The following is a 22,617-nucleotide window of genomic DNA, read 5'->3' as shown; positions in this document are numbered from 1 at the left end:
GCGAAGTTTCAATTAAATGGCGTTTTATATGTATCATGACAAAGACTGAATTTTACCTCGAGCAGAAGAGCTCCATTGACCGATTAGAAAAGCAAATAATTGTCATACCTGTAACTCTGTTATACACCTCACATTTCCTTTTGTCTACAAACAAACCTCAGGGAAAATTCCCCTTCTTTGACATTCTCTATTGCTAAAAAAAAAAACTTTAGATTGTACAACAAAAAAGGATTTTATTAGCTATGAAGCCTAGGGGTTTAGCTTCTTCTCAAGCTGTTTGGCCCGCCGAAGCGCATCCAAGGCCCCAGCTTGGTTACCAGCCCTTTTCATATTAAGTGCCTTCACCTTCTCAGCCTTGATTTTCTCCTCCAGTTGACTTCTCTCTTGGCTGGAGCTTTCCCTCTTACTAAGGTTCTGTTTAGTAGCTTCAGATCTTTCTGGGACCTGAGAAACAATGTCAGCATCATGCACACCAACTGCTTTGAGGGCAGATAAAAGCTGAGGATCTAGAAAATCCTCAACACCCATATCATCCCCTAATTCTGCCTCCTTGGTAGATTTACTGTTGTTCAATGAATCATGACCAGACAATTCTTCCAACTGCATCTCTAGACTCTTGGCCAATTCAAACTCAGCTTCTGCTTCTTGTATCCGACCTTCCCTTCTTAGCTTCAAAGCTTGACGTTTATGAGCAAGGGACTCCTGCTGCAACTTGAAACGATCACGACCAGATATTGCTTTTGGACCTTGATTTGATGTCTTGCGCTCTCCTTGCCCAATAGAAGCATTGTTGACAGTAGAAACTGAAGGAGCAGAAGGACCTACAGCAGCCTGGGGATGTTCGTCATTTAGAATCTTCTCTAGGCGCTTGGCCTGCAGCAGTTCAGCTCGAGCTTCTCCTAACTTCCCCTCTCTCTTCAAAGAAACTGCCTTTCTTTTGTGAGCCACTATCTCTTGTTGCTGATGACTTTTATTGTCATAAGAATTGGGCTCAAAAGAAATATTCACTTCAGGGGCCGGTCTTACAGGAACTGATTTCTCTCTAATCTCTGAACCAACTGCATCCCTGCTTCCAACTTCCTTGGCAGTACTCTTGACGGTACCTTTACTTTCCCATTCTTCAACAGGTAATTGAAAGGTTTCCCACCCATCCCCAGTGAGCAAATCTACTGGGTTTAGAGATTTGCCTGATTGAGCCCGATGAAAATTTTCCACAGTGGGAGACTCATCTACTATTGGCCTAGAAGTTTCAGGGACTGAAATGACAGAACTTTGAGGAGGTTTAGCGTCGTTTCGTTCTTTCCAACTAAACCCCTTTGACAACTCAGTTGCATCAATCATTGGACCCATTTCTGACTCAGTCACTCTATTCACTTCCTGTGCTTTTATGTTTTGATTTTGTGATTGCACAGCCAAAGAAACCAGACCACCCTGTTCCTTACCCTTTCTAGAGTTGACTGGGTCATCCTTGGGAGCTGCCATCTCTTCAATTTGGGCCTCTAATACCTTTGCCATCCTCAGGACTTCTTCAGCCTCCTCCCCCTCTCCTTGGCGTCTAAGGGTGAGGGCCTTTCTTTTCAACCCTAAGAGCTCCCTCTGGATTTCAGCTTTATTCCTCCTTGGTGCCACAACAGAGATCTCAGAAGAGGCTTGGATAACTGGAGAGCCAGTGCCATGTCCCGAATGATCAACAATTTGCTTCAAAGCTTCCGCTGGCATCCTTACAGGTTCAGCATCATCATTCCATCCCAAATTCAACACTGAAGAAAATGCTGGATCATGCATATCTTCCGTCATACTCTCTTCATCCTCCACAAGATTCCTCAGGGGGGGTTTAGTGGCTCTATTTTCCGAAACAGAGTAATTGTTTCTGTGTCTCTCTTGAGAAATCAAAGATCCAGAACCAGCAGGTTCTTTATTAAGGTCACCAGGCAATTCTTTCTTTGGAACTTCCATCTCTGCTATTTGGTCCTCCAATACCTTTGCCATTCTTAATACTTCCTCAGCCTCTTCCGCCTCTCCTTGGCGTCTCAGAGCAAGGGATTTTCTTTTTAAGCCCAGGAGTTCCCTTTGCAATTCAGATTTACTTTTTCTTGGACCCACAGCTGGGATTCTAAAAGGGGCTTCAGTTTCAGATGGGTCAGTGATGCGCTCAGAATTAACAATCTGTTTGACAGGTCTCGATGGCAACCTAACAGGTTCAATATCGTCATCCTTCCATCCCAAATTATTTAGCAGAGAAAGGAATGCTGGATCATGCATATCTTGATCTGTCACATCCTCATCATCTCCTTCCTCTCCAAGAACCAAAGTAGAAGAGATGTCTTGGTGTTTGTATGCTGGTTCAATGTCCCTGCCACCAAAATTTGTCTCGGTGGACCGCACTTTTGGTGCACTCTCCATCTGTTCAAGTTGGAGTTCAAGGACTTTTCCTTTCTTCAACTCCTCTTCGGCCTCATCTAGTCGTCCTTCCCTTCTCAAAGCAAGGGCCTTCTTTTTCAGACCCAGAAGTTCTTTCTGAATCACTAATTTACTCTTCTGTGGGAATTTAGGATCTGTATCAGGTGAAACATTGGTTCCCACATGCACCTCCATTTTCCTCAATGGATTTTCAGTAGTTTTAGAGGTCAAACCCTCTACCATATCTTCTGGAAACTGGAAATTCTCAAGGTCCCTTTCAAGAATTTTTGCCTTTTTTAGCTGTGACATTGCTTCAGCAACATTACCTGCCCGTTTTAGGTTAAGTGCTTCTCTTTTCAGAGAAAGAACTTCACTTCGTAAAACTTCCATGTCCCTTGGAGTAGCCTGTGGCACCGCACCCCCATGGGATTCAGAATCTTCTGTCCAACCTACTGATTCCAAGGCTGCAACCATCTCTGGATCATCCATATCCTCATCTGTCACTTCAAAGTTACCGTCAAGACCAAAATTATCAGGAATTTCAACAGGGTCATTAAAGCCATAACCAAGACCCTGTTCAATCCTAATTGAGAAATCATCTGGTTTCTCATCATCCATGCTACGGATCAGAGAAGATAACTCATCATCAGAATCATCAGCCTCAGCCAATAACTCCTGTTCCTCGAGTTCCTTTTCTAGGACTTTAGCTTTTCTTAGTTCTTCCTTCGCTTCTGCAAGCTTCCCTTCTCGCTTGAACATAAGTGCCTTCTTCTTATGAGAAAGGACTTGGGACTTATCAATACTACCACCTGACTTACCTGAATTAGGTTTTCGAGGCATTTCGCGAAGAAGAGCAGACAGTTCACCCTCCACACTCATCTTTCGCGGATTTTTATCTGCATCATGAAGATCTGTATCAGACCATCCCAGTTCTCTGAGTTCAGCGGTAAGGTCAACCTTTTCTTCTTTAACTAATTGGGGAGAAAGTTTACTCTTCCTTCCAGATTCTTCAGAATTAAGCTCATCTTTCACTTTCTGGACATCAGCCAGACTACCAGAAGAGATGGCCTGTTTGCGTTTCTTTCTTAATGCAACTTCTAAAGCTTCAGCTTGCCTCTCAAGCTCTTTGCCACGTTTAAAGGCTCTTAAAGCTTCGTCAGGCTTTCCTTCTCCCTTGAGAACTCTGTATTTCTTTTTCTCTTCAAGTGATTGTTGACGCAAGTCCTCTGGGCTGGTACATCCTGTCTCATTCAGAGCATTACCATGTGTATCAACAAAGTGACTCCTAGTTAAAGCTCCTTCCCCATCCTCAGTGAAAGCTTCATCATGTAGACTTGAACTAGATGCACTTCCCATAGAGGTAGCTTTAACAACGGATTCTTGTCCTGATAGCAGTGAGTTCTTTCCATCACTGTCAAGAATCTGATTTAGAAATTCATCCTCATACTTCGGTGTCAGTGTTGGGCCACCTGAAGAAACGAGAGGAGAAGAGAACATTAGAAGTTGAGCCAATTTAATATGAAAATTTAGCATATCACTTATGGGGTTTATTTATAAACCAGAGAGAAATAAAGAGGGAACTTTTCCCCCTCAGAACATAAGGAACTTCGTACTATCAAACAAAGAAGGTTTCCAAAGACTACTCCCATGAACGTTGCCTTCAGGAAGCACATTTGGAGCAGTCTTTTGCTCAGTTGGGTACACTAAAATTTAAGACTACTTTAATGCTCAATTCTCAGAACTAATATAAAGCAGGAGAACTTAATTTATCTTTTCTGAAGAATAGGAAACTTAAAATTTACCATCTATAAAGTTGATAATGAGCATCGTTTGAAAAAAAAAAAAATCCCAAGGAATGAGTCAAAAGGTGAATAGATGATAGAGAAGGAAAAGGAGCAGAAGAGTAAAAAGTCATCACAGGGAAGTCTGACACAGAAGAACAGATCCTTAAGGCTCTGTTTAATTAGAAGTGCAGTCAAGGCCTGGTTTGGTTTAAAGTGAAGTGTACATGAAACGGAAAAGGAAAAAGAGGGAACTTTTCAATGAACCGTTAGGTAGTAAAGTGGAAAATTTTGTTGGCTTGAGTTCACTTTTGGCTGTTTTAACTCACTTCATTTCTCGCAAGCTGACCTTAAGGCTATGTTTGGATGTCACGAAAAAAGAAAAGAAAATAGTAAATAAAACATAATTAGACAAAAATCATAATGACACAATCATTGATTTATGTGTCATCTCAATCATTGATTTATGTGCCCATCTCTCTCCTCAAATTCACTTTTTTTTAAAAGATTAACGGTTCTTTTCTTTTCTTTTCTTTTCATGACATCCAAGCATAGCCTTAGTTTAAAATTTTCATCGGTAAATTAAAATGAGATCAAGTTATGAAAGTGCAGGAGTGGAAATAGCCTAAAGTGAAGTAGAATTAACAAGTTTTACATCAAAACTAATTTGCATATGGTTGCAGTGCATGTTTCTGTGGGCCACTTGTTTCTTGTTGGATTATATGTCACCTTTTCTGTCTTACATGCCAGGGTTATATATTACCTGAAATGACCATTTTCATATTCTGCCAAATCTATCATTAAAAGTTTGACCTCTTACCTTCTCTTTGTTATAGGCCACATATGTTCTCAATACCACTTCACATCATAAAAAAAATTCTTTAACTATTCATTTTGGGGGGGGGGGGGGGGTGTTGGGGGGAGGGGTTAAAGCTTGACCATTCATTCTACCAAAGATACTTCAATACACTTCACTGCTTTCCACTTATATCCAAATGTAGCCTAATTGAAGAACATTGACTCCTTAAATTTGAAAATTAAAAATAAAATAAAATAAAATAATAGAAATATTACTTTCCTTTAAACTATATTGAGGATTCACCTCAAGCTAAAGTTTACCTCCAGGTTCAACTTTATAATCTCGAAGTCTACATGGATTACAAATGCTTTCTCATAAGGAAAGGGATAAATTATGAGATAGCTATACTTTTGCAAATGCCGAAAAAGTCCTAGTTCCTGATTCTAACCGTTCAGAAAGGATTCAAGAAACAAAGCCCACATCTTCTGAGTTATCATGGCAAGTGAAAAGAGTCCACTACTGCAAAAGCCACTCTTGTCAACCTACCTAATCTCCCTCCCATTTTCTAACCTAGCATCAGTCTTAGCTATATTCCATCAAGGTCAATATTAAAATAAATATATTAATGTTCTTTTTCTTCTAAGACTAAAAAATTATCTAAGTTTCAACAATGAAAAATGATAAGTTTACATCTTTAAACAATCCCTGATATTTCATACACAAAATGAATCCAGAAATCCAAATTTACTGACACTTTTTGAAGTAAATCTGTCAGTTTAAGCCAAGGGGGGCTGATGTAGATAGGAAGAGGAAGAGAAGAAAGGTCCAGCCAGCCTGCCTATGCTTTTAAACCCAACCATTGGTAGGCCCATTACTACATCTTCTTAGTCCTTGCGTGGGGAAATTTAATAGGTTCTATTTGTTTTAGATTCTCCTCCTTTTAGTAATAGTTTCTGATTCAGTGACTGTTTTTATTTTGTTAAGTACCTACAGGTTGATTCTATTTTGCATTCAGTTTCTAATTTGAGGATTACTTTATTGTAAAAAGACCTCTTCTCCACGCAAGGAGGGATCCAGGCTTCTGTTTAGCTTCAATTATTAATAAAAGAGGGGCTTGTAGCCAACTTGAAATTTTCTACTCAATTTCTATGTTTCACTATGACACCACAAGTTTGATTGGCTCTCCCTGATGGCTTAAACCCCCAACCGCCTTTAGATTACTGTGTGGGCTAAAAAAAACTACATTAAATAATTAGATATATAATATGAAACAAGTGCTTTTTTTTTTTTTTTGGGAGGGGGGGGAGGGTTGGGGGAAGGGAGTCAAATAAATATATTCATCATCGGTGATGGATGTCCAAAAGTCACTTCTGTGTTTCGGCTAATATGGGAGTAATCAGCAAAAGGTAGGAGATCAAGTCCCTATACTCCTTCTAGTCAATGAAAATTAAAGGCTACTCATGTCTGGCACTAAGCCTGGTGATTTTTATCTCCTTCAAATGTTCTCCCCGTTCTAAATTATATGAACAACTAAATTAATCTCTGTTCAATGTATGCTGGAAGTACATAGGATGTAATAGATACAAAATTGTAAAATGTACTGGCGAAAATTAAAATATTAAAACACATTTGAACAGAGATTTTAGGCTTCAACATGCATGACTTAACTTAACTGAGCAAACAAGTTATTAAACAGACCTCTTCCAGTTCTATTCTTATGTCCATGTCGCATCTCAAACCGTGCAGCCTCCACTAGATTTTTACAAGGATCACAAATCCGAACCGGCGAGTCACCTTGGCCACGTAAAACCATTCTCTGCTGGGTACAGCTGTTGCAGAACAGGCCCCCGCACCTGCGGCAATGATGCTGAAAATCCAGAATGTTAACATCCAGAAGTGGAAAGGAGTAAAACTTAAAAAGGCCTACCTAAACTTTCTCTTAAAATACTGGCTGAAAGCCTAAACCAGTGAGAGAATCTTTACCACATTTGATAGTAACGGATCTACAACCACGTTTGACATAACTGATCCAAATAAAATACTGTCAGGCACCCACTCCTCCCAACATCTATGCATTTTTGTAGTCCCCAAATCAATTACAGCAGTTTCCGTTTTTCTTTTCAGTTTTTCTTTAACCTGATTCCTTTGTAGTTAAAGTATTACCAGCTTTTGAGCCAGAATAACCAAGTACGTAGGGAACAGAAATAAGGTAGTGTTGATGCAAGTTAGGTAAACACATGCATAGTGGATGGGTATGGATCCAAGTTAAAGCTACAACATTATTGGACCAAATTTACCAAGTACTTCAGGTCTTCAATACAACCATGTTCTCAGTGTGCATCTAACTCTTTACGCATTAGAACACAGAAAAAATAAGGGCATACAGGCATATCGCCACATACATTTACCACAAAACTTCTTCTTTAGAGAGTAGTAAATCTACCACTTCAATGTAGACTTTCAACAAAAAAATTTCAATGTACAGTACCTTAAACCAGTCCTGATGGAATCAGTTCCTGTAGGATCGTCTTTCAAACTATGTCCTAAATTTACAGATAAGTAGGGTCTGTGTAAATTTTCTTCAACTCAACAAAGCCTTATCCCAACTAGTAACAAATCTAATCAAATCCAAAAGTAAAGAGAACATTGGCGGCAGAGTCATTATTTATCAAATCTAATCCCCAAAAACATGAAACTGTTAATTCTTTCACGCACAGAAAGATAATGTCAGTAACAGATATTCGCCCAAAAAAAATATGTCAGTGACAGCTCAATGAATTTCTCTCCACTTTTCAATTAAGCCAGTCACCATCGACCACCACACAACGAAGGAGCAACTCAATGACAGGTGAATTGCTCAATATGCTATCTAAGGGATGATAAATTTTGGGAATATGTCTAATATTCTATATATAAATAGTAGAAATCACTGGACATGGTTCACACCACAAGGGCAGATTATATTGAAGATTTTCTACATAACAGGTCTAACATGAAGAAAATCTTTATCCATGGCTCACAAGTCTACACTGCATTAAAAAATTTCTCAAGATCATGAAATTCTCCACTTAGTAAAGAAAAACCAGTGGGAAATTTAATAGCTCTAACTATACAACTTCTTAGATGTTAGAGATTTATATATTGATGTTATCTCCCACGGAAAAGAAATGTCTACTACTAGTCTCCATAAGCTACAGGAGGGTTATTATTGAAGTATATGTCGGAAGCCTCTACAGGATTCAAGCTCAGACAAAATTAAACCTTTCACCAAGTACAAGTACCAAAAAAAAAAAGCGAAAGAAGCTTTTTGAAATCAACTAACAGCGAAGAATGGAAAAGTAACGATGGAGAGAAACTCGATTACCTAATCAGAATCTCTAAACAAAAAGGAACGAAAACAAATAACTTTGTCAGCAAGATGGGTTTCATAAAAAAAATGAGAAATCGAACATCAATTCCTAGTTGGTTCCCTGAGTTGTGAGACCAAAAAAAGAAAAAAGGACAAACCTTCCGATTAATGAAGGTAAATTGGGAAGAACATCCTTGACAATGAGATGCAGCGACTACCCAATTACTTCCTCGCATAGAAGGCCTCGCCGGCAATCCGATCTTCTCCAACATCTTCGTCGATCAGAGGAAAATGGTATCCAGGGAAAACGACGGTGATGAAGAGAAATAGTCACCCGAAGCACGAAGCGAACGACCTTTTGTTCTTCGTATAATCGTACCTTGTGTTTGTTTCTCTTTTCCTTTCTCTTTCTTGGTGGATTCGTCCCCTAGTCATTTGTGAATTTTGTCAACATCTACGGATTAAGTTTTCCTTCACCTGAACAAGAATCTCTTCGCCAATGGTGATGTGAAGTTACGGTAGATATATTGTCCAAAATACCCTTCTTCAATCCAATCAAAAAGAATAGATGAGGTCCTACCAAAAAGAAAATGATTAGATGAGATTCTCTCTTTACCGATAGAAAGACATAGGGTCACAAGCATGGATTTAGTTCTCAGTATCGGTATCGGTATCAGTATTGGTATTGGAATTGGGGAGGATCGATAGGTATCGATCACTTTTGCCCTTTATTTTTCAAAAAATGCACATTTTTTCGACTGTTTTACCCCTGATATGATATGGGTAATCGATTTGGATTGGTCTCAGGCGATATAGATATGATACGGTCGATATGATGCCAATACTTGAAACGAGATGATGACTTATACTACGAGGGTTGCCAACGAAGTACTAAGGGAAGCAGAAGGTAATTGTCAAGCCCATAGAAACATGGTGGTGGGATGAAGAAATGCAAGAAGACATCAAGACAAAGAAAGTTGTTTTAAGACATTGTAAAGGACTGAAGACTTGAGGATAAGAAAAGGTATTTTAATGCATAAAATGAAACTAAGAGGATTGTGGGGATGGCCTGGACAAAGAAATATAAAGATTTGTAGAGTAACCTGAATACAAAAAGAGGGGGAAAAACTATGCTATATATAACATAGTCAAATTGTGAGAAAGAGTATTATAAAAAAAAAAAAAAATTGTGAGAAAGAGTAGGGATTTTGACCAAGTAAGGTATATCAAAGATGATGATCGAAGAGTAGATAAGGGATGGGGACATTATGAAGAGATGGGATGCGTATATTAGTATCCTACTAAATGGAGATACCCCGAGTAGGATTGACCTTGGAGATTGCTCTACCCATTAAGACTATACGGAATAGATATGTACGAAATATTAGAGCAGAGAAGTTAATGAAGCCTTAAGAAAGATGAAAGCAGGCAAGACACCAGGTCTACATGAGATCCCAATTGAAGTGTGGAAAACATTAAGAGCTTGCGATGTTATTTAGCTAACCCAGTTGTTTAACAAGATTATGAATACAAGAAAAGATACCATATGAGTGGAGAAGAAGCATTGTAGTCCCAATCTACAAAAATAAAGAAGATATTCAGCATTGCAACAACTATAAAAGCATAAAACTAATGAGTCACACTATGAAAGTATGGGAGAAGGTTATTGAAACTCGCTTGAGAAGAGAAACTAAAATCTCAAAGAACCAATTTGGATTTATGTAGATCCACAATAAAGGCTATCTACCTATTGACGAGGGTCATGAAAAATTATAGAGCCTACAAAAAAGATCTCCACATAGTCTTTACAAACCTAGAAAAAGCTTATGATAGAGTTCCCAGGGATCTAATTTGACATATATTGGTAAAGAAAGAGGTATCAAGTACGTATGCGAAGATAATTAAGGACATGTATAAGGGTATGATGATTAGTGTGAGATCTGCGGGAGGTCAAGACAATGAATTATCAATTATGATTGGGCTACATCAAGGATAGGCCTTAAGCCCCTATCTATTTTGGCTTATCTTGGATGAGGTCCCCTGGTGTATGCTATTTGCCATTGATATCAATTTAGTAGATGAGACTAAAGCAGATGTCAACACTAAGTTAGAGTTATGGAGATTAACCCTAGAAACAAGATCTTGTAATGGAATGGTGAAAATCAATGAGACACGGATTTCGCGAAGTAACAATTTTAGATATCTAGGGTCATTACAAGTAAATATGGTGAAATAGAAAATGATATTTCTCAAAGAATAAAAGTGGGATTGTGAAGTTGAGAGGTGCTTCTGAAGTGTTTTCTGACACGTGTATCCCTTTAAAGCTTAAGGAAAAAATATATAGAACTGTTGTTTACCCAACCATGATATATAGGGTGGAATATTGGGTAGTTAAGAAGCATCATATAAAGAAGCTAAGTGTAGAAGAGGTAAAGATATTAAGATGGATGTGCAACAACCATGAAGGATAAAATCAGGAATGAACATATTAGAGCTGATTTAAGAGTTGCCCCGATCAATGACAACTTCGTAAAATTCATCTGAGGTGGTATGGCCATGTCCAGAAGAATCCTGAGGACTCCCTAGTAAGGAGGAGTGATCTTATGTAGTTAGAAGGAGCTAAAAAAGCTAGGGGCATGCCTAAAATGACATAGGTGATGTCACACCCCGTTCACATAGAGCCGGATAAGTGACCGGGTTCTCTCCGAGTAACCCAAACCATCAGAATCATTTGATACAGTAACCACAACACAGCAAACCACAAGTGATCAATAGAATATAATAATATAATATAGCAAAATCTTGTCATAAATGATTAACTGTAATTCTCCATATACTCTTGATACCCAAATTGTTATACATAGTTTAATTACATGTTGGCCCGTAGATATGATATTTACACATGAAATAGCAATTTAAATATCTAGAGCACAAAAAGGGAAAAATGCCAAAAGAATAAAAAAGGAGTACAACCAATAAAATCCATCACTACTGCCCTGCAACACAATCCTCACACGGACAGCCTTTAAGGTGTTCAAGTTCATCAGGGACCCGCCAATCCCCCACTGCGGTTTCGTTAGTGGGACCTGGCATGGGCTCTTCTACGGCGTATCCTGTAAAATCATCTAAAAATGTGTGTATATGAGGGGTGAGCTTACTAGCTCAGTAAATGGAAAGAAAGACGCACACAAGCAATGGCAAGCAAATGATCCTATATGCATGAGATTCATTTTAGTCATATTCCACCTAAACAAAGCATTCTAGGTCATAGGTAACGTGCTACTCACAACCACAGTGCGCGTATGCCCTAGGTCCAAGACTCGTTCTTCATCCCACGATACGCCCATAGGATTGTCGAAGAAGGTCCACCATGAGTACTTAGAAAAGTCAATCATGGTTGAACCACAACAGAAATGTAAATCGTGATCGAACCACAGAAAAAAAGTAAATTGTGGTCAAACCACAACAGAAATTAAAAGCAGTACGATTGGCCCTCTGAATATATCACCAAGGTTTCCAACTGTCCCAATGATCAGCCAACCGTACTTCTAACCACCACGACGGTCCGTGACCGACGCTTCCCCCTAATGATAACCCGACACGTAAATCCCTATTGGGAACGATCATAGCACGAGGGAATATGAAATCCTAACCACATGCTCCTACATGAGATAGTACAACTGCATAGTTCTTCCGTGTCCCATTCCACGGTGAATCAATGCATTTATTTTTAAGTCGACTATGACATCTAATCTAAAAATCCCACACATATTCAGCAAGCTGGCATCATAAACATCAAATAATAAATCTATTCTCAAGATTTCAACATATAATAATGCATACAGTACATCACTCATTCATCAATTATATGCATGAGCATGGCAATCAATATGTCAATATAGTCCATGAATGCGAAGGATGAAAAAAACACTCCAAAAATTAAGAATCAAAGTCCTCTCCCTACTTACATATTCTTGTGGAAGAATTAGCACTCGCGATACAGGTAAGATCCGGAGTGAGAAGATGAGTTTCTTGAAACCTAGCACAAATAAAGGGTTTAGAAATGCATCCAAATCAGGATTATAATCAATATAGGATATAGACATAACGCGTATAATAGCGTGAAGAAGGTTGTAGGCAAGTTTGAGTTCAATCAAAGCTCATTTGAGCTATAAGTGGGTCATACAGGTGGGTAGGAGAACCCACTTGTGCAGTCTGCCTAGACCAACGGGTCATACAAGCGGGTCAGGAACCCATCGATCTTACCCATTGGTAGAATCCAAGGTGTTGGAATGACTGGTAGGTCACATCGGTGGGTCAGGCACCTGCCGGTCTTACCCGCCAGTAGAACCTGAGGGAGTAGGTGTGACTGGTGGGTCATACTGATGGGTGTCAACCGGTCGATTCTCTCGAATTTTGTTGTTTTCCTTCTTTCTTTCATTTCAACTCTTGGAACCCCAATAAGGTGATTCCCACATCATTTTCCACACATTCTAAGTTTCATCTACTTGATTGTACCATGGATCTAAGACAACAACAAGATTTGGGGGAAGAAATCATACATTTACTTGGAAAAACCCCAAATCTTGGGATCCTCTTCCCAAACTCAAATGCCACTTCAATAATCACCAAATCTTTGTTTCTCTCCTCAAATACTTCAAGGAAATCACACAATGGCTTCATTATCCTCTAGATTCAAACATATACAAAGAGGGTTTCATCAAATCTCAAGGTTCATAGTGTTACCTCAAAATGAAGATCTCAAGTCATCGGACACTATTCCGACAACAGAAAGGCAACGTGCGGCCCCTTCCTTCTCTCCTTCTTCCTCTTTTCTCCCTCTTCTTTACTCCTCTCACCCACTTTGCTAAAAATCATAAATGAGGGAGAGAGTGTAATAAGGCTATTTATACCCTAGTGTTATGAATATCTTTTAAGGTCCATTTGGTTTTGTCCATTTATAGACCAAATAGCATTAAACCGCATTTTCGGGCGAGGTAGCCAACATCATAGGGCATACAAGACCTCATTACGACGAGGAGACTGAGACACACGTGCTCATCCAAGCCGAGCATGTTGGGGTCCATAATACCCCAATAGGTAGGTCACACTGGTGGGTCTCACACCTACCAGTGACACCCACCAATTGGCCAAACAAGCCAACCTTACTGTATTTTAGAGGAAAATTGAGTCTTCACATGTACTTCACTCTCGCCACGTGTTGTGGATCAAGTTCCTATCATTCAAATACGATAACATACCTTTTTTACTCATACATGGCCTTGTGATATATGCAAGGGCATGGGATAGGCATACAGATCATCTTGGGTACCAGCTCAATCTCATCCGGTGACCCCTCATTTGACGTCACCCTTGCCGTCATGTACCACAAGGCACCAATATCAACCCATTTCGTTTTAGACCCTGCAAGACCAAATCGAACCAATCGATCAATAAACAAGGTTTAAAAAGTAGGGCTCTACATCTACCCCCCCTTCTTTAAAAATTTCATCCTCGAAATTGAAGTCATCTGCTAATCTGAAAAGATGAGGATATTTAGCCTGGATATCAGCTTTTTTCTCCTATGATGCTTCCTCAAGTGAATGGCCCATCGCACCTTTACGAAAGCAATGGATCAGTTGCGAAGAGTCTTTATCTTCCGATCCAAGATTTCAGCAAGCTGCTCCTCATAAGTCATATCAACCTCTAAGTATTCTGGTTCCACGGTTAGCATGTGTGATGGATCATGTACATACCATTTCAGTATTAAAACATGGAATACATCGTGCACGTTGCTGAAAGATGGCGGAAGGGCCAGCATATATGCTACTGAGCCAATCTATTTTAAGATCTCAAACGGGCCAACATATCTTGGACTCAACTTGCCCTTCCTGTGGAACCTGTGTAAGCCCTTGGTGGGAGAGATTTGGAGAAATACTTTCTCCCCTTCTTGGAATTTAATGTCTTTTTTGCAGTTGTCCGCATAGCTCTATTATTGGGACTGGACCGCCTTGATTTTCTCACAAATAACATCAACTTTATCGTAAGTCATCTGTATCATCTCCGGCCCAAGTATTTTCCGTTCTCCAACATCATCCCAAAATAAAGGAGTTTTGCATCTTCTACCATACAATGCCTCATATGGAGCCATTCCGATTGTGGCTTGATAACTATTATGATACGCAAACTCTATAAGAGGTATGTTTTCTTCCTAACTGCCACTCATTTCCATTGCACAAGCTCTGAGCATATCTTCTAGTATTTGTATGGTTCATTTAGATTGCCCGTCAGTCTGTGGATGGAAGGCAATACTTAGATTCACCTGTATTCCCATAGCATACTGGAGGCTCTTCTAGAATTTAGATGTGAACCTTGGATCTCTATCCGATACTATACTGATCGGTACTCCATGTAAGCGAACAATATTCTCCATGTAAAGTTATGCTAGCTTATCCATGGGGTAGGTAGTCTTAATTAGAACGAAATGGGCAGTCTTAGTATGTTTGGTAACTATCACCCAAATTGCATCCCTTCCCTTAGGTGAACGGGGCAACCCGGTGACAAAGTCCATAATAATCATATCCCATTTTCACTCTAGTACTGGGAGTGGTTGAAGAGTGCCATATGGTCAGTGTTATTCTGCCTTGACTTTCTGACACGTAAGACATTGTGCAACATATAGGGCTACTGTGATCTTCATCCCTGGCCACCAATAACTTTGTTTAAGATCTTTGTACATCTTAGTGCTTCCGGGGTGAAGCGTGTACTCAGAACTATATGCTTCCTTAATTATTTTGTCTTGGATCCCCATAACATTGGGTACACACAATCTGCCCCGAAGCATTAGTCCTCCATCATCGGCTATTGTGAAATCAGGATCATCCATCATATGCTCTTAGATTTTGACTCTGATTTTTCGCAAGTCAGGATCCATGAGTTGTTTCATGATTATGTCATACCTGATGGATGGTTGCACCTGTAGGGCTGCTAGAGATAGGGTTAACTGCTTAATATCCTCCAACTGTTGATCAAGCTCTAAGGTAGATCCCTCATTCAAAATGACCTCATCCATCAACCTTGCTTATTGCTTAAGTTGTGGGCTGGTGGCCAAATAAGCAAGTGATACAGTTTGAGATTTTCGGCTCAATGCATCAACCACCACATTAGCCTTACCTAGATGGTACTGTATATCACAGTCATAATCTTTAATGAGTTCAAGCCATCTTCTCTGCCTCATGTTTAGATCCCCCTGGGTGAAGAGTACTTGAGACTCTTGTGATCACTGAATATCTCGTACTTTTCCCCATATAAATAATGGCGCCAGATCTTCAAGGCAAAGATAACTGTCGCCAACTCTAGATCATGAGTGGGATAATACTTCTCATATTCTTTCAACTGTCTAGATGAATAGGCCACTACCTTGCAGTGTTACATAAGAACGCAGCCTAACCCAATTCTGGAGGCATCCGTGTAGACTGTCATTCCACCAATACCTTCTGGTACCGTCAGCACTGGGGCTGACACCAATCGTTTCTTTAGTTCTTGAAAACTATCTTCACACTCCTTTGACCATTCAAATTTCATCCATTTTTTAGTCAAATTGGTCATTTCGGTGGCGATTCAAAAAAAATTCTCAATGAACCGCCGATAGTAGCCTGCTAATCCCAAGAAACTTCTGATTTCGATGGCATTCTTGGGAGCCTCCCCCTCTACGACTGCTTTCACCTTCCCTTGATCAACTTCGATCCCATTCTCAAACACTATGTGCCCTAGGAATCCAAATTGTTTCAAACAAAATTCACACTGTTGAATTTTTCATATAACTGTTGTTCTCTCAATCTTTGAAGTACCATTCGTAAGTGTTGTGTATGCTCTTCTTCTATTTTTGAGTATATCAAGATATCATCGATGAAAACGATGACCCATTTATCAAGAACATCATAAAATACTTGATTCATTAGATCCATAAAGGCCGCTTGTGCATTGGTTAAACCCAAAGACAGCACTAGGAATTCATAATGACTATATCAGGTCCTAAAAGCTGTCTAGGTATATCATGCTCTTTATCTTGAGCTGGTAGTAACCAGACCTAAGATCGATCTTTGAGACTACTTTAACTCCTTGCAACTGATCGAAAAGATCATCTAAGCAGGGCAGTGGATACAGGTTCTTGATGATCAACTTATTCAATTCCCGGTAATCGATGCACATACGTAAACTCCCATCCTTCTTCTTGACAAATAGAACTAGGGCACCCCAAGGAGAAACACTTGGGTGTATGAACCTTTTCTCTAACAAATCCTACAACTGAGTCTGTAACTTCTTTAATTTGGGTGGTGCCATTCTGTATGGAGTTTTAGACACTGGTACCACTCCAAGAACCAAATCAATGGCAAACTCTAACCCCCTGTCAGGCAGAAGTCGGGTTAGATAATCTGGGAAGACGTCGGGAAACTCCCCAACTACATTCAATTCCTCTAATAGTGTGACCTTTGCTTCTACATCTTGTACTAATATCTGTCTTCCAATAACTTTACCACTTGTAATGCAGAGATAAGAATCTTTCAAGGCCATTTTATCTTATCCGCTTCATACACAAGCTCTTCACCATCATCACTCACCACTTTGATTTGTTTCTCGGCACATAGGACATTTACCCGGTGAGTAGATAACTAATCTATGACCAATAGAACATCAAAATTTTGTATATTAATTTTGATAAGTTGGGCATCCAGCTTCTTCCCACCTATTTCAACGGAACATGGCTCGTACACTTCATTCAACTGTGTTACTTTGCCCATAGGTGTACTAACAATCAATTTACTTTCTAAAGTCCTAGGTGTCACATCAATCTTAAAGGTAAATCTTTTAGATATAAAAGAATGTGATGCACCAGAATCCAATAATACATAAGCTGGCATTCCCGAGATAGATAGGGTACCTGCTACAACATCGGGACTTGCCTCAACTTCTTCAACTGACAAAGCATACATTCTTCCATGAGGTGGATCACCTTGAGTCAAGGCGGGTCTAGGAAGAGGAGGCTGATTCTGCACCACAGCTGGCTTGTATGGGCAATCCTTTGCAAAATGCCCAAGTGAATGGCATATATAACACCTGTTCTGAGAGGCTAGCACTGGTAATGGTGCCCTTTGTATCTGGCCCTGTGTAGTAGGAGGTCGAGGTGGCCGGGGAGCCATGAGCATTGTGCTAGTGTTCGGGCAAAAAGAGGTAGTACCTAATCTACTAGCTGGTCGGGGTATATAACCCGATGATCTATAGGGTTGTTGATATGATGGACCATAATTATATGGCCCACGAAAGCTCTTGTTCGGGTTGCTTGAGTTTTCATAGAGATTGGATCTCTTCCAAAGTCCAGGTGTAGTGGAGGACTCTCTCTTCTGCTTGTCTTCTATAGTCTTGGCTTTCTAGACAATCTGAGCAAAATCAGTCAAGTTCATAGCCTCCAAAATTGTGCCAATAGATACTTTTAGCCCTTTCAGAAATTTCTTTGTCTTTTCCTCTACGACTTTCATGTGTGGAGGGGTAAAGTAAAAAAACTCCTCAAACTGCTACTAGTACTTAAGGACAGACTTATTTTCTTGAGTCAAAGCAGAGAATTTAGCCTCTTTGTGATCTCTCAAGCTTGAGGGGTAATAATTCGATAGGAATATTTCCTTTAATTGTTCCTATGTTGGTTTCGGATGGATTACCAACAAGATAGGCTTAAAAGCCTTTCACCATGAATCATCTTCATTTCTTAACTGTAACCCAGCATAGATGAGTTTCTGAGGTTCTGTACATTTCACCACCTCGAATATCTTTTTCAATTCTTGGATCCACCGATCCGGCTCTAATGGATCACTCCCCACCTTAGTGAAGATAGGTGGCAAGTGCATCTTAAATGATTCCACCTACCTTGCAGTAGTGACAGCTAGTGGATAATATGGAGGATATGTCAGATAATACTAGTACGGGGGAGGCACCATATATGAAGGTGTGCCATGAAGACGAAACCATGGAGTAACCCAAGGTAGAGTACCTCCAGGCTGGTCCTGTGGTGGTACCGCAAGTAATGCACTTCCTTGTGTCTCAACAGGTGGTGCTCGAGGAGAAGCAACCCTGACTGAACTCCAACACCAGGTACAACAGGAGGCTCTTGTGGGAAAGGCACCCCACTAGGGTGTTGACCCATATACATAGGGTGCAACTGTTATTGTACAACATTCATAAAGGTCTGCTATTGCTGAAAAGCCTATTGCGACTGTTGGATAAGAGCCACAACATCATTAGGAATAACAACAAGAGGAGGATCCAAAATTCTAGGGATAGGTGAGCCCTCAACTATATCTTCTAGTCCAGGACTCACCCGTGGTCGAGGTTCTCGAAGATTAGGTGGTCATCCAACAAGACAGGAATCATGTGGGGCCTCTCTTGCATTACTGCCGAATCTAGTACGTATCATTATGCTTCATACTTGGATTGCATCAAGATTTAGTACAATTAAGTGCCACATTCACTTCATGTAAGCATAATATCAAATCATATCATGCCTCACAGCACGCAATCGTAATGCATTTCATCATCGTAGCACGCATTCCCAAACATTAAGTTCTACATTGTATCACAATTACCCCACATGAGCATGCATGAAAATTCATTGCGCAATAGTTTATAATTCTCATAAAAATGGGGTCTATAAGGCTTAAAAATCAAACCCCTCAAATTTGGGGGATTCTCGGTCCAAAAACCTACACCGACGGGTTATACCAGTGGGTGGGTCATTTTTATGACCAGCCGGTCTTGTCGTAGATTCTGTTTTAAGGGTAGAAAAACCCACATTTTCAAAACCTTTCATTTTCCTCTTCTTCTTCTCTTCTCCAAATCGCCCAAGGCACCCAAGGAGCATCCAAGAGCACCATTTTCAGCCCTACTCACGCCTCTCCCTTGGATTTGCAGTCTCTATACTTCACTATCAATATAAAGTAAGTAGGTTTTCTCTTCTCCTCTTTGGGATTTTGGTTGTCCTTGCTCAATAACCTTAAATACTCCATTTTCTTTTAAATTTCTTCCCATTAAATTGAATATGGTATGTGGAATGGTCATTTCCTTGATATTCCTCCTTTCGAGCATTACATATGCCATCTCTACGGCTTACTTAACCCCATTTTCTCAAAATTCTTGTTTTTTTTTTCCCATTATTCTTTTATTTCTTGTGAAATGTTTAATTCGATGAGTCTATACAGTCACATTTGATTGTATAATAGTGGTAGGAGTGCTATATTGCACATATAATTTATTTTTCTCATTTTGGCATGGATCTTCCCCATTTTCTGGGTTAATGTTCTTGGAAATTGGGGGCTTTCCCTCATTTCAACCTCAATATGCCATAATATTCACATTCTCATGAAATTGACCCTTTTCTCAGATATTATTATCATCATTCCACAATGATTTGGATATACTAGGTTATGCTACACTTTGTGAAAATTTTCCATTTACTCTTCTTTTTGGAAAAATATGTCAATTTCTTCAAGTGATAAGAAATCTTGGTATTTATTTATCCATACTTTAAATATTGTCTCGTTGCTTGTCTTTTGTTGGTGTAGTACCTTAACATTAGAATCTCTATAATGTTCATTCATCCTTATATGGTTCTCCCCATTTGCCATTCCATGTAATTTCATTATGTCAATGGTATTATACTCGTAGAGTTATTCTCCTCATTTGTCATGCTACATGCATTGTTTATCCAATGTTGATTATCATAGGGTACATCATTTTCACTAATCATTTTTTTGGGATCATAATGCTTTGTTTCCTCACTTTCACCCTTTGCTTTACATTTTTCTCTTAGCATCTTATCTATTTTTCTTACATACTCTTTTCCATCTATTACAGGATGTCTTCCCACAAAGGCAAAGGGGCAGCTTCCTCTTCTAGGAGCGAACAAGCTTCTAGCAGGAGAAGGAGGGGTTCTGCTTCCAGCTCCTCAGCTTCCTGGGCTTAACCCATTAGAGACCTATTCGACGAGTTCGAGGATTATGATAACAGTGTGTTTCGCAGTCTTAAGGCTGCACCCTCTTGGGTCAAGTTCAAGAAGAGACTCGTCTTGTTGGAGAAAACTGTTATAGTGGAGGACTTCGTTCGAGTTTGGCTACTTGAGCGATTCACTGCCCTTGGTTGGCAATCCATGTTATCCTTTGATCGTCGCGGCTATCCCAACCTCGTGAAGCTGTTCTATTACAACTTGGAGGTGGTCTATGACAATAGGATGTACACCATCACCAGCAGGGTAAAGGGTCGAAACATCAAGCTTCCTATCGATTTGTTAGCGGAGATCCTGGGCATCTCATTAAAGGGTACGTGGTATTATTGCCCTCCCAGGGGTAAGGCCTTGGGTCCCCATATGAGCGAGAACTTCTAGAAGCACGTCTACCAGACCATCTGTGGTAGTGAGGCCCAACCCGAGTTCGAGACTTCCTATCATATCGAGGTTTGAGTTTTCAACTGCCTGGCCCAGTTCAACCTGCTTCCTCATGCTGGGCACCAGAACCAGGTGAACTTCATGGCTGCTTATGTGGCCTACTGCCTCTACACTACATTAGATGGTCCTCCAAGTTTGTGCATTTTATATGTGATTATAAAGATGATGGAGAATCACGCAGCCCATCCTGCAGAGGTAACTACCCCTACTCTCGGTCGCTTACAAAGATTTTTGAGTACTTTCATGTTGACCTAGAGGGTGAAGTGGGTAGTTCCCCCTCAGATCGATTTACCCGGGGCATCTTGCACAAGATGGAGCTATTCCATCTGATGGAGCCAGTGGTAGGGGAGGCAGCCCAGGAGGAGGGTGGTGACGATGAGGAGGAGGAGGAGGAGGAGGACAATGATCCCCGAGGAGGAGGAGGATATAGAGATGGATGGGGAGATGGAGGATGAGGTCCCCCTCAGAGCAGTTCCACCATCTCCAGGCAGAGGGTTTGATTTTCAGGGTATGATGGCCAGTTTGAAGGCACTTCAGTAGGGTCAGGAAAAGCTCCTGACAAGGCATGCAGAGATGAAAGAAACTCAGGCGAGCATGATCATAGACATCGACGACGTTCACCATGCCTTGGATTTATCCTCTAGGGACATGGCGATGAGTCTCAAACATCTACAGGATGACGTGGACTTAGTGAACCGTCGATTTGACTACTATGATCGTCGCTTGGGTATTAACTTAAGAGAGTAGGTGGAGGAGGTCATCGACTTGGATGACATTGATGATGAGGATTAGTGATATTATTACTATTTTTCTTTTTCTTTTTTCCTTTTCTATTCTCTTTTATAGTCTAAAATTATTAGAACAATTCTCTAGTGTGTAGAGAAATTTCTGGATGTGTTTATGTTGTGAATTTTCTTCTTATATATGGAAAATTCTCTATAGTTATGTAATCTCTTCTCTTTGTATGAAACTTTTGGTACTCTCAAATTACAAATACATCATGGAAATTTTTTTAAGTTTTGTGTACTTTTAATTTTATTTAAGGTCTTTTATGGTTCTCCCCAACCCCTTGTCTAAATTTAGGTTTCTAAGAATTTAATTCTTGCAAGTTGTGCACGATTAGAGCATCGCGCTCTGATACCACGGTTATGCCTCGTTCACATAGAACCGGACTGGTGATCGGGTTCCCTCTGGATAACCCAAACCATCAGGATTATCTGATACAGTAACCACAGTACAACAAACTATAAGTGATCAATAGAATATAATAATATGATACATCATAAGTCTTGTCATAAATGATTAACTGTAATTTTCCATTTGCTCTTGATACCCAAATTGTTATACATAGTATAATTACATGTGGGTCCGTAAACATGATATTTACACAAAAAATAGTAATTTAAATATCGAGAGCACAAAAAGATAAATATACCAAAAGAATAAAAAATGAGTATAGTCAATAGAATCTATTACTGTTGCCCTACAACACAACCCTCACATGGGCAACCTTCACCGTGTTCAAGTTCATCAAGGACCCACCAATTCCCCACTGGGGTTTTGTTAGTGGGACCTAGCATAGGCTTCTATACGGAGTATCCTGTAAAATCATCTAAAAAAATGTGTACACGAGGGGTGAGCTCACTAGTTCAGTAAATGGAAAGAAAGATGCACACAAGCAATGGCAAGCAAATGATCATATATGCATGAGATTCATTTTAGTTCTATTCCACCTAAACAAATCATTCTAGGTTATAGGTAACGTGCTACTCACAACCACAGTGCGCGTATGCTCTAGGTT

At 39.9% G+C, this 22,617-nt stretch overlaps 1 protein-coding gene across 1 annotated transcript; it reads right to left on the bottom strand.

Annotated features, from left to right (window-relative positions):
* Positions 1 to 50: 50 nt before the first annotated feature.
* LOC122091743 lies at positions 51 to 8,746 on the bottom strand. Its single transcript, XM_042661860.1, has 3 exons — positions 8,488 to 8,746; positions 6,679 to 6,847; positions 51 to 3,869 (listed from the first exon to the last, which is right to left on the bottom strand). Exons 1-3 carry the CDS (start codon positions 8,599 to 8,601, stop codon positions 250 to 252), a joined length of 3,903 nt encoding a protein of 1,300 aa, XP_042517794.1. The 5' UTR covers positions 8,602 to 8,746; the 3' UTR covers positions 51 to 249.
* Between the last annotated feature and the right edge of the window lie 13,871 nt (positions 8,747 to 22,617).

This window comes from Macadamia integrifolia, chromosome 10 (genome assembly GCF_013358625.1).
Source record: "Macadamia integrifolia cultivar HAES 741 chromosome 10, SCU_Mint_v3, whole genome shotgun sequence".
NCBI lineage: Eukaryota > Viridiplantae > Streptophyta > Magnoliopsida > Proteales > Proteaceae > Macadamia > Macadamia integrifolia.
The sequence above is the reverse complement of the archived record's forward strand: the minus strand, read 5'-3'. Positions and strand labels throughout refer to the sequence as shown.

Bases quoted from the DNA above. Each gene is read 5' to 3' on its own strand.
- LOC122091743 (XM_042661860.1), bottom strand. From the start codon at position 8,601: ATGTTGGAGAAGATCGGATTGCCGGCGAGGCCTTCTATGCGAGGAAGT. The intron at 6,848-8,487 runs GTTTGTCCTTTT...CTGGATTTTCAG, and splicing joins TTACCTTCATTAATCGGAAG to CATCATTGCCGCAGGTGCGG. The intron at 3,870-6,678 runs GTCTGTTTAATA...TCGTTTCTTCAG, and splicing joins TAAGAATAGAACTGGAAGAG to GTGGCCCAACACTGACACCG.